This window comes from Lagenorhynchus albirostris, chromosome 6, assembly GCF_949774975.1.
Source record: "Lagenorhynchus albirostris chromosome 6, mLagAlb1.1, whole genome shotgun sequence".
Classification (NCBI taxonomy): Eukaryota; Metazoa; Chordata; class Mammalia; order Artiodactyla; family Delphinidae; genus Lagenorhynchus; species Lagenorhynchus albirostris.
Genome location: NC_083100.1, coordinates 103,622,918 through 103,635,512, shown reverse-complemented (window position 1 = coordinate 103,635,512; position 12,595 = coordinate 103,622,918). Strand labels below are relative to the sequence as shown.

Here is a 12,595-nt window from a genome sequence, read left to right as displayed (position 1 = left end):
GCATTGTTTATAGTAGCCAGGACATGGAAACAATCCAAGTCTCCACTGATGGATAAATGGATAAAGAAAATGTGATATATATGATATATATATATAAGATATAAATGTATTTTAGAGATATATTTATATATTTACATATATGTGATAGAATATTATTCAGCCATAAAAAAGAATGACATCTTGCCATTTGTGACAGCGTGGATGGACCTTGAGGACATTATGCTAAGTGAAATAAGTCAGACAGAGAGAAGTAAAAACTGCATGATCTCACTCACATGTGGAATTTTTTTTTAAAAAAAGAACTCATAGAAAGAAAGAACAGATTGGTGGGGGTGGGGAGTTGGTGAAACTGATAAAGGGGATCAAAAGGTATAAACTTCCGGTTATAAGATCAATAACTTCTGGAGATGTAATGTACAGCATGGTGACTCTAGTTATTAATACTGTATTGAATACTTGAAATCTGCTAAGAGATCTTAAAAGTTCTCATCACAAGAAAAAGAAATCTGTTCATAGTGACAGACATTAATTAGACTTATTGTAATGTCCATTTTGCAGTCACTATAAAACTCCTAGAAGAAAACAAAGGCAGAACACTCTCTGACATCAGTTGCAGCAATATCTTTTTCAATCCATCTCCCTGAATAATGGAAATAAAAATAAACAAATGGGACCTAATTAAACTCAAAAGCTTTTGCACAGCAAAGGAAACCATAAACAAAACGAAAAGACAACCCACAGATTGGGAGAAAATATTTGCAAATGACGGGACCAACCAGGGATTAGTTTCCAAAATTTACAAACAGCTCATGTGGCTTAATATCATCAAAACAAACCACCCAATCACAAAATGCGCAGAAGACCTAAGTAGACATTTCTCCAAAGAAGACATGCAGATGGCCGAGAGGCACATGAAAAGATGTTCAACATCGTTAATTATTAGAGAAATGCAAATCAAAACTACAATGAGATATCACCTCACACCAGTCAGAATGGCCATCATCAAAAAATCCACAAACAATAAATGCTAGAGAAGGTGCGGAGAGAAGGGAACCCTCCTACACTGTTGGTGGGCATGTAAATTGGGGCAGCCACTATGGAGAACAGGATGGAGGTTTCTTAAAAAACTAAAAATAGAGCTACCATATGACCCTGCAATCTCACTCTTGGGCATATATCCGGAGAAAAACATGGTCTGGAAGGATACATGCACCCCGATGTTCACTGGAGCTCTATTTACAATAGCCAGGACATGGAAGCAACCTAAGTGTCCATTGACAGATGAATGGATAAAGAAGATGTGGCACATATATACAATGGAATATTACTCAGCCATTAAAAATAATGAAATAACGCCATTTGCAGCAACATGGATGGACCTAGAAATTGTCATACTGATTGAAGTCAGTCAGACAGAGAAAGAGAAATATCGTATGATATTGCTTATATGCAGAATCTAAAAAGAAATGATACAGATGAACTTATTTACAAAACAGAAACAGACTCACAGACTTAGGGAACAAACTTATGTTTACTAGGGGGAAGGGTGGGGGGAAGGGATTGTTCAGGAGTTCGGGATTGACATGTACCCACTGCTACATTTAAGGTGGATAACCAACAAGGACCTACTGTATAGCACAGGGAACTCTGCTCAATGTTATGTGGAAGCCTGGATGGGAGGGGAGTTTGGGGGTGAATGGATACACGTATATGTATGGCTGAGTCGCTTTGCTGTGCACACGAAACTATTACAACATTGTTAATTAGCTATACTCCAACATAAAATAAAAAGTTAAAAAAATATTGAATTAAATGTTAAGCCATCCAAGTATACACTGACTATGTATTATGAATGGTGATAATATCTGTGGGAGGGTAAAATGCAACATTCACAGCATAATTGCTGCCCTCAAGGAGATTCCTATTTAGGTGAAATAAAAGTTAACATGAAATCCCTAGTTATGGGGGTTGCACTGCATGACCTCCACCGTCAGTACCATGTAACTCTAGGATGCCATAATTGCATATGAAATTAAATAAAATAAGGATGCAATGAACGAAAAATACATCAGAAGCACAAAGATAATTTTAAAATAGTCTCATCTCATCTGAAATAATATAAAAACACTAGCAAAAAAAAGTCAACGCTCTCAGAAGTGACAGCAAAGTTTTACACCTTGGTTCTAAGCTGTCAGATTCTCAACTGTTTGTGAGAATAATCTACACTATAACATTCTTTTCTTTCTATCTTGGCCCAAGGATATGAGTATAGGACCTTTGAAATATCAGATAAGAAGGAGAAGAATAAACTGCGTTAGGCAGAAAATATGAGAATAATGTCCTATCAAGATGACGATAACACAGGTGTCCAAAGCAAGACAAGAGCAGAACGCACAGGAGAGGGGAAAATCTTGGATGCTTTCAGAAATGTGCAAGAGGCTTTCAGAAATGTGTAAATACAGGCTTTCAGAAATGTGTAAATATAGTAGGCGATTACACTGCAGAAGCCCTCTGAACTGATTTGAGCACAGGTGGGCCCGTTAAGCAAAATGTCTGTCAGAGTACAGAATCAGAAAAGCGTTCCCCGTGTCCATTTGTATTCCACGTAGAGGGAGCACAGACAGGAAGTGAAAGGGAGGAAGCGGACCCTGACCACGGATTTAAATCCCCAGTCTGTCCATTACCACTGGGTGACACAGCTTCTTTGTGCCTAAGTGTCCTCATCTGTAGAATGGGTATAGAGATAGTTCGTACCTGAAAGTACTGTGATGGAGATAAACTGGTGAACACTATAAAGGTTGGAGAACAGTATCTAGCACTTTTTTTTTTTGGTAGGGCCAAGGCTGGCTTTTTTGCCTAGGAATCATATCATTAGAGTCCTCCAATGTCTTTTGTGTTTTTTTTTTGGGGGCATCAAACACATGCTTTATGCATTGTCTATGATTTCTAGGTTTTGTTTTTCTTAATAGTGGAACAAGAACTTAAAACCACCTGAGAAGCAATTTGCAAGCAGAATGCCTCTACATTTAATACAATTCCCATCTCCCACATTTTTTTTTTTTTTTGCAGTTACACACCTATATTTCATTTGATCACAAATGTTTTTAGGGACGTGCCTTTATAGTGTTTTTGAAGCACTCAACTTTATTTTATAGAAACAATTCTTTTTGCACCACATTTCATCCGTTTATAAAGTAGCTAAAAATTTCATAATCACCGTGACAAGTACTAGTCATGTGAACATACTGAGTTACAAACATAACTCATTCATGGTGGAAGTTCAACTCAACTGGTAAGAGAATTAAGTACTCTTAGTAGAGAGTTTCAACTAGTTGTCAATGTTTGGTAAATTGAGAGTGTAATCTAATATAATTTATAAGAGGAAATGGTGAGCATTGGTTAATCTGGCCAGCGAGTTCAAATGAGGTTAGTTATAGACTCCAGTTCCGTTAAGAATGTTACTTTTAGATTTTATTTGCTACACTGGTTTCTTAATCCATTAGAATTTAGCTCAAATTATTGATTTTAATATGGAGGCCCTTATTAATCTGACTTGCTTCCACCCATAGTCCCAGAGATGCTTTTCTGGAAACTGGAATCGACAGAGAAGTTTATGGCCATTCTTAAGATTTTAAATTTCAGGTTAGACTTCTTTCCTTTCCCATCATGGACTGGTTCCCTTTGTAAGTTTCCCAGAATCTGTCAACGAATCCTTAGAACTATCCTTTTGTTCCTCTTATATCAGAATTTGCTAAAGAATATCCATGTAACCTCTTATTCTGTTTTTGAGGGACAAATAATTAGCTATTTCCTATAAATTATTTTCTTTTCTACAACTTACAATGTATCTACTAAAATCACAATGTGTTCAACAATCTTCTTTCTGTATTTCTCTTCAGGTGGCTACTTAGATTATAGAGAATCATCAGGCTGTATTCAGCAGATGACAACTAATGCAGTTTTTTAAGATACATAGAAACCTACTTAGAAATCTTCTGTACTGAATCTCCAGTCCACGGGCAGAAGCTGTAACATCTCTCATACTCGGGACCAGGCACACTGGTGGGCTTGCTGTGCTCACCAGCCACACCCTCAAACAAACTGGGCTGGACCAGCATGGCTGCATAGTTCCAAAGCCTCCACACAAGACAGGAAACATTCAGAAGAAGAGGTAGGGGTATAAACCTCTCTTAGGTGTATGTAAAGTAACTCCCCAACTTGCAGAATGAATCTGGGTCATTTATTCATTATTCCATTCAACAAATAATTACAGAGCTTCCACAGGTGCAGAGCAAGCTCAAACTGCTTTTCCTTTAGCCGGTGCTCCATGATATGTATTTGTGCCACCAGAAAACTAAAAAGCCACAGGTCATATAATGAACAGACCACCTGAAAAACCAGCAACTTTGTCTATGGCTGTGAGCCCTGAGATGTTAGAGGGCAGGCATCATCCTTGCTATTATTCTACGTCCAGAACTACTATTAGCCCATCTTTTACAAATGGCATTTAAATTAGAATGGCTCCTGGAAGTGAGGTCTATTTGGGGAGAAACAGTGTGTTGGCTGAAGACACCCAAGGAGTAAACACTGAGTTCCATTGTTAGCGCAAACACCACCCCCTGCCAGTTGGATATGTATTTAAGAAATTTGCGTCAGCCAATGAAGAAGCTTAAATATCTATGGCACATGTGTTTACTGTGGAAATGAACCATCATGGTTCACAAACAGGGACTGTAGATCCTTAAAAATTGTTCCAGAAAAGCCTCAAGTTAAAACACGTAAAACGGAAAAATTCAGGAACATGCAATAGCTGTGAAAAGCAATTACAATAGTGGATCTTCATTATAAGAGAGCAAATGACATACAACTTTTAACAGATGCAACATTCTCTCTGACCAACATTTATCGTGGGCAGGATCAGGAAACAGAATAGAGATAGATGATTTTTTTTCCACACAATTTATGAGTCATAAATTATGAATTATGCGCTAATAGATAAAGCAGAGAGAAAATTAATTTAAGAGATGAGATCTATTTTACAATTCAGAGAGCTCTTTTCTCTTCATCGGAGGCGGGTTGGGGGGGGAGGATTACATTTTGATGTGCGGTTTTACCAAACATCTTTCTTCCTCTGAAATGAACTGCAATTTCTCATTATTTCCCTGAGGAGTCAGGGAAAGATGTTTGTGCCAAAGTTCAGAGGGTAAATTAGCAACACTGTCTCAACCATCTGGAAAAGTGCTGAACTTTCTAGCATGATGGAAATGTTCTGTACAAACACTGTCTAACATGGTAGCTGCTGGCCATGTGTGGCTTTTCAACACTTGAAATCTGACTAGTTTGACATAGAAACTTAATTTAAATTAATGTTTAATTTCAATAGCACCACATGGCTAGCAGCTACAGTGGTGACAGGCTAGTCTAGAGGGTATCTCTGTCTTTCCCCTTTCCTTTAGTCAATCAGACCAGGCAGCTGGGGGTTATCCTTTACAAACTTGGAGCTTGTCTGAGCAAATATGAACATTAATAGCATTAAAAAAAAATAGGAAACAGCAAAGATCAGCCTTCTAGACCCCTTTGCCAATCCACGTGTCTCCCTGCAGTCAGATATATTTTCTAGTGCTTTCTCGGGGGGCAGCTTCAAAATGATTCAAATGGTTTGCCTTTCCACAACTTTCCCTGTTATGAAGGCAACCGGAAGAGTTTGGTGAGAACGCTTAGACGAAGAGAACCTGTAAAAGACTGAGGCGGAGTGTATTAGGTTGTGAGGAGGCAGGCTGCAGAGAGAGAGAGAGATGAAAGTACAACATACCCCAGCTGTAGTTTTGCTTACAGAGAGTTTGAAATAAAGAAATGTACTTCGGCATCACATAAAACTCCGCCTTGCTTATCAGGGAGTGCAAGACTACTAATACTCGTCCCCAGAGCCATCAATTATTTGCTGACTCCATTCCCCGGTTTCACTTGATACCTCTGATTGTTTCCTTTTACCTGTTTATTATTTGTTGATGCATTTCTTTATCAAAATTAGGTTTAAAGAGTCAAGAGATTTAAGAGACATTCAATTTTAATGACATCCCTTGAGAGGGGAGAGAATGGAGGTTCCGACGCAATATGTCTTGCCCATGGAGATAGTGGTACCTTTTGAAGTTAACTCACTTCCTGTCAATAGCAAGCATTTCAGTAGCAAAGACTGTTTTGCACAGAAACACATACCTGGAGGAGCAGATCAGAAGTTGGTCTGACTCGCTGTTGGAAAAGGATGCTTAGCGTTCGATTCTGTTGTTCCAAATCAAACACTCTCGTTTTCAACTTTACACATTCCTCCCTTAGATCCTGCAACAAACACATTGAAAGAAAAAAAAGTCTATTACCATTAAGACACTTTTGCATATTAATACTATATTTCATCTGATATTTCAGGCACATTAGTAAAAAATAGTATTTTAAGCCTTCAAGCCCCCCAGAAATAGATCACACACAATGTTTTCTTCCACAGCCCACTGTCTGATAGAATTATTATGTTCAGGGAAGACCTACTTGAAAAAAAAAAAAAGCACCTTGAAATCAGAAATGCATTAATCTAGCATGCTATTTTTGAAGATGGTAAATCTCAGCAATATAACGTCAATTTAAGTTTCCACCTATATATCTGGCTTTTTCATTGTCTTCATAAAAGCAATCATAAAGCACAAACCACAGGACAATGTTTTTACAGTGAATAGAGATTTGATCAACTAAAGAAACTATCACTTTTTTTTTTAACGTCTTTATTGGAGTATAATTGCTTTACAATGGTGTGTTAGTTTCTGCTTTATAACAAAGTGAATCAGTTATATATATGTCCCCATATCTCTTCCCTCTTGCGTCTCCCTCCCTCCCACCCTCCTTATCCCACCCCTCTAGGTGGTCACAAAGCACCGAGCTGATCTCCCTGTGCTACGCGGCTGCTTCCCACTAGCTATCTATTTTACGTTTGGTAGTGTATATATGTCCATGCCACTCTCTCACTTTGTCACAGCTTACCCTTCCCCCTCCCCATATCCTCAAGTCATTCTCTAGTAGGTCTGTCTTTATTCCCATCTTACCCCTAGATTCTTCATGACTTTTTTTTTTTTTTCTCCGAGTCTCTCATACAGAGTGAAGTAAGTCAGAAAGAGAAAAACAAATACCGTATGGAAACTATCACTTTTGATGGAAGCTTCCTCTGTCGTTTGCGGAAACGAGTTGAAATTCTCAATGCGGCTAACCGAGTCAGTGATGGATTTAGATGGAGTGAAGCAACTGTGAAGTGAAGGCTTATAAGGCCACTTGAACCTTGCCCATCCTCTGAACTAGTGGATTTCCATATCTTTTGGGATGTTCTGGTCTTAGTGTTGGGGAGGAAGTAGAAGAACCGGACCTCAGCATCCCCTTAGAGCAGCTCTTCTGAATAGTTCAAACACCAAGGAGCTTTCATGAGGGGGGCTGACATGCGGGAGCTTTAGAATGCTCTAGAATCCCACCCAGGAGCTGCCTTCCAAGTTAACTTGTGATAAAGACAGTACTTATACTGACATGTCTACACCCTCTTTGGTGGGGTTCAAGGAACAGCCGGTAGAATAAAGCCCCAAGGCAAGGTTCTTCAAAAGCTGACCCTTTTCTACATTTCAAACTTTATCTTACACTATTTCCTGATTTGAAAAAAAAAAAGAATAGGTTTCCGCTCTTACCATGCTCTTACCCCGCTCTTTAACAAGGGTCTGCCTGTTCTCGAAAGCACCAGGCATTCTGCCTCCTTCCCCCTCCCCGACCTCCCTTTTGCTTCTCATCCACTGGTCCAAGTTTGGCTCTTCGGTTGACATCCAGTTCAAATTCTGTTTCCTCCCCCACGCCTTTACCTGGCATCCTCCACTTTTATCTGCTCCCTTTCCTGAACTCCAGTAAGCCCTCAATGCCTCTTCTACGACATTTAGTTAATGTGAGATACTGCTCTGTGTTGATTTGCTTTCAGGCTCTGGACTTATCTTGTCAATCAGATGACACGCTCCTCCAAAGGCACGAGGAGATACTCACAGAAACACCAGCACGAGCATACTGTTCTGACACTTTTCCTTCAACACCTAGCATAGCACCCCACAGAGCAGTAGGAGCTTGATAAAATTGTGTGCTGATTTTGTTAAAGGGGTTAATGATGATGAGTTCTATTCTCCAGTGATGGTGTGATAAAGAGAGTTTTAAGTTTCTCAACACTGTTGTGTGTCTACCTGTGTATTCTGAGGTGGGGCAGCTACAGGCCTCACTTAAGTCTCTGCAAGCAAGACAGGGTCCCAGTCCACAGCTCTGCTCCCCAGGACCTAAATAGCGGTCACAACGGTGAGTGCGCCTGTTTCCTACACAACCTTGGGGCAACCTAAGTGTGCAGCTAGAGAGGGGTCTAGCTTCCGAGGCTTCACCTGAGATGCATCATCACTGCCAGGCTCATTCATTCTAGGCAAAGAGATAGGCCAAGCTATAGCTCAGTGCACAGCTTACACTCTTCTCACCTTTTTAGCTAAATAAGGAAGCCGATGCGTAGGATGTTTTCAACTGATTGCTGCCCACAAATGCAGAGCAGAGCAAAGGAATGCCATGTCCAGATGAGGCAACCAGGGTGCCAGTTGTAGGAGGGCAGCAGCTGTAAAAGCAGGGGCAGGGGGTGTGTGCATGCCATTTAGCAGAGGCTGTTTTGGGGGCCTAGGCGCTGCTCAAATTAAAAGGCTAAATTTGCTGTCTTTATTTAGAATTCAACCTCTGTGTCTCGCTAATGCTAATTTTCGTTCTTAGCATGTATATAACACTCCCTGCTCCCAAACGCTAATTGTTTTCACTACTGCTAATTAAGCAATTAATAAAACTTGACTGTGAGGTAAATAAATATTAATAGTACCTATTGGGTGGGAAAACACAATCATTCTCACTTGCGGGGGGTGGGTGGGGATGGAAACAGAAGCATATGAGTTTGGATTTGCAAGGAGAAAGGAGACTTGTAAGGAAGACCAGCAACAGTTTTTAGTAGCAAAACTGAGAATAACTTGAAAAGATTTCTTCAGACGGGTAAAAAAAAAAGAAAGAAAAAAAATCAATATATTCTAAAGCAAGTTTTTGTACCAGTGCCCAAATTTCCATGGCCATTACTGTTACTTAAGGCAGTAAAAGTTCATTAGCAGGAACACACTTTATCGACCTTGAGGACCGTTCATCACTCGTGGCTCATCTCGATCAGCACAGAGCAGAGGGGGGAATGGAGGCCTTTAGGAAGTGACGCTGCTCTTACAACCACTGAATTGAGCTGGACAGAAAATTTGTAGATATAAAAGAATATTCTGTGTTGTTTTAACATTCTTGTTTTCTTCACTCAAGCTGTGGATGGTTAAGTGATGCCAGACAGCTGCCATCCCAAGAAACTGTAATCAAAGCCATGTGTGTGTGCCCATGTGCACACACATAAACACAGCCAGACTGGAGAGATGGAAAGAGAGAGAGAAAAACCACAGTTTCCTTGACTACGAGGCAGAGTGTCGGCGGCTGTCTGTGCTTCCCCTGGGCTCACAATGAGAACCCACTAACATAAGGGCCCATAAGACATTTTGAGGCTGGGTGCAAGGCCACTACTCTAATGCTGTCGATTATAGAGGGGAGAACTAGACTATGCCCCCCAGGTAAGGCGTTAGAAGCTAAAGAACTCTCCTGTTCAGAGGCCAGCCTCTGAGATCATGGCTCCCAACAGGGGCTGGACCATCTGCCCTCATCCGCAACCTTTGTTTTTCTCTGCTCCCTGGTATGTCTCAGGCCTCAAGGGGAGGACCCCACTGAAAATATAAGGTTGTGTCTTTAGAAAGAAAAAAGGGGATGTGTTGTATAATGTTATCAGGAAGAAAAAATGCCAAAGAGTTGACTACATTTCATCTCATGTAAGCAAGTATAGTGGTCTTTGGGTTCAAGGAAATAGCCCAACCTGTTTTCTTTGCAATCTGCATGCCACTCTCAATTGAAATAAAGTAAGGCATTACAGCTGGATGCCAGGGGAAAATATACTGAGCGATGGGATGCTACTGGTCTAAAAGGACCCTGTGTATCTTAACGATCCCAAACCACAACTTCCCCGGAGGATCCACACATTGTACTCCTGACAAGTTCCACCTGTGTCTGGGGCTGAACGAGATTCTGGCTTCACTGCTGTGTCGTAGTTATGGAGTATGGTTACTTTATGCATTTAGAGCAAAACCACTGCCAGCTCCAGGTTAAAGGAAATTTAGGGAGATGCTGGTTGATTAGAAGCTCGATATATACTGATATTACCACTGGAGTACTGTTGATTAAATCTGATTTTATCGTGTACAGTGATATTATACTGGTATTCCTATTTCAGAGGCAGTGTGTATCATGGGAACACACTGGATTGGCAGTTAGGAGGCCTGGGCTCTGGTCCTCATTACCCACCTGACCTTGAGGAAGTAACTTATTCTGGTTACGCCTCAGTTTCCTCACCTGCAAACGTAGCTTCTGCACAAAACCAGGCTTTCAAGACAAGGCATGCCTCAGCTGCTTCATGAGATGGCTGGTCAAGGGCCACCTGAATCCTTCCCTTAAGCTTACTGGACACCACATCCACCAGCCCCTCCCAGTCACAACCCTTCTCAGTGTCTGTCACTGATATATCCCTATCTCTTCTAAGAATGCTAATACTTCTGTAAGAAGAAAAGGATTTACTGGAAAAGGCTGGTCACATCTCAGACCAACCAAGGACCTCAACATCAAATACTTAAAAAGGCAAGACAGGTAACATAATTGTATCACTGAATCAGGCCAGTTCTAATCAACAGGAAGTGGTGGGTCTCGTGGCAAACTGAATACTGCAAGCCTTCATCCAAAAGGCATTCAGATGAAAACATTCTTAATCTGGGTGATGGCTAAACAGTTTATGTCATTACCGTGAATTGAGCCTATTACCAAAGCTAGCCGACAAGCTCAGGGTTAAATGTTCCCACTAAGGCCCCTGGCAGTTGGGAAATGCTGGGGTCTAAAATAAGACTGATTCTTAGAAAGCTTGATTTGGAGAAATCTCCAAATTTAGAGTCACTTTTGACTCCACGCATGTCAGATCCTGGACGTCCTTGCTAGCGAGGACCGGCGATGCTTCCAGAAGTTTTAAGAAATCTACTGGCTTCCTTGCCCTTTTGTTTTATTTCCTGCAATCGTATGTAACTAATCATTGGGTTTCAACCCATCTGTTGATTTTTATAGCATCTCTTCTGGTATGCCAGAAAAATACCTTTTTGGTTGCCCAGGGAGGAGGATATAAAGTCATGGCAGATTTGCCTTTGTGTCATAACAAATGATACAGTCCAAATTTGTACTGAATGGTACAAAGGGTAAGGGCATGGAGTGGAGTGCAGTAACCCTAGGTTAACATACGGGCTTTGGCACTTCTAGCAATTGGAACTATGGGAAATTTATTTTCGTAGCCCTACCTCACAAGATGGCAGTGAAAACAAAAACAATTCAGTGCATTTAAAATGCTGGACATGGGGTCTGACTCCTTGGTAGTGCTAAATAAATATAAACAGACTCTCTTCAAGGAAACCAGATCCTACCCACACCATTGCTACACAAGTGGACCCAGATGGCCTGACCACACCTCCTACAAGGGAAATATGTAGAAGTTGGGAGTTCTTTTAGCTTCAAGCTACAAAATCGTGTTCTGCTGCTATCTAGTTGGCTGTACTGCTAGATTCCACCACACAAGGGCCTTAACCCACGTTGGCAAATTAAAAAACACCATGAATATTTGGCGATTCTAAAGAACATGAAGGTAAGGCTGAGGTTGTTGATATGCTGGAAAATAACTCCAGGGAAAAATGCTTTTCTTCCGAGTTTGGTGTTAGTGGCGAAAAAGGAAAAGAAAAAAAAAAAGAACCTAAGAGAGTAACATTTTCAGTGAGTGTAATTGTCTTAATGAAGATAAAATATATTTCAGACAAAAATATGAGTTTAGCTCAGGTTATTGATTTCACCTGCACTTATAGACTTGGACCTATGATTTGGAGGCATAAGTGGAAGTGAACTGGGTTTAATATTGTCATTTTAGCGTTATTGATCTAAAGGAGGGACAGTCAGCTCTCTTAAGAGAACTCGCAGACTTCTGAGATAAATTGCATTACTTGACTAAGACATGATATGTACATTTAACAGAAGCTGCGAAATTTACGGAAATAATTTTTTTTCTACCAGTATTTGGAAAGGAAATACACTCTGTGACTTCAAGATGCTTATCGGAGCCAATGCCTGGTATGCCAGAAAAATACCTTTTTGGTTGCCCAGGGAGGAGGATATGAAGTCATGGCAGATTTGCCATTGTGTCATAATAAATGATACAGTCCAAAACTGTATGGTTATGACTATAATTTTACCTCATGGATTTTGTGTGTGTGACTTGGATAAATCACTCAAGATTTCTGTTTTTTACTCTGTGCCAGGTACATCCCTCTTTAGAATTAGGTTTCTCATCTGCTTTCGGAGAAACCTAATTTTATTTCCTATATTGTGCTCTTAATTAAAAAGAAATTTTTGTCTT

The 12,595-nt window shown here is 40.4% G+C and overlaps 1 protein-coding gene across 1 annotated transcript in view; it reads right to left on the bottom strand.

The window, feature by feature from the left end:
- NCKAP5 (NCK associated protein 5) overlaps positions 1 to 12,595 on the bottom strand; it is a 1,037,966-nt gene that overhangs the window by 169,963 nt on the left and 855,408 nt on the right. The window contains exon 10 of the mRNA XM_060151527.1: positions 6,217 to 6,336. Coding sequence (XP_060007510.1) covers positions 6,217 to 6,336 — 120 coding nt within the window. The remainder of the gene's footprint in view (positions 1 to 6,216; positions 6,337 to 12,595) is intronic.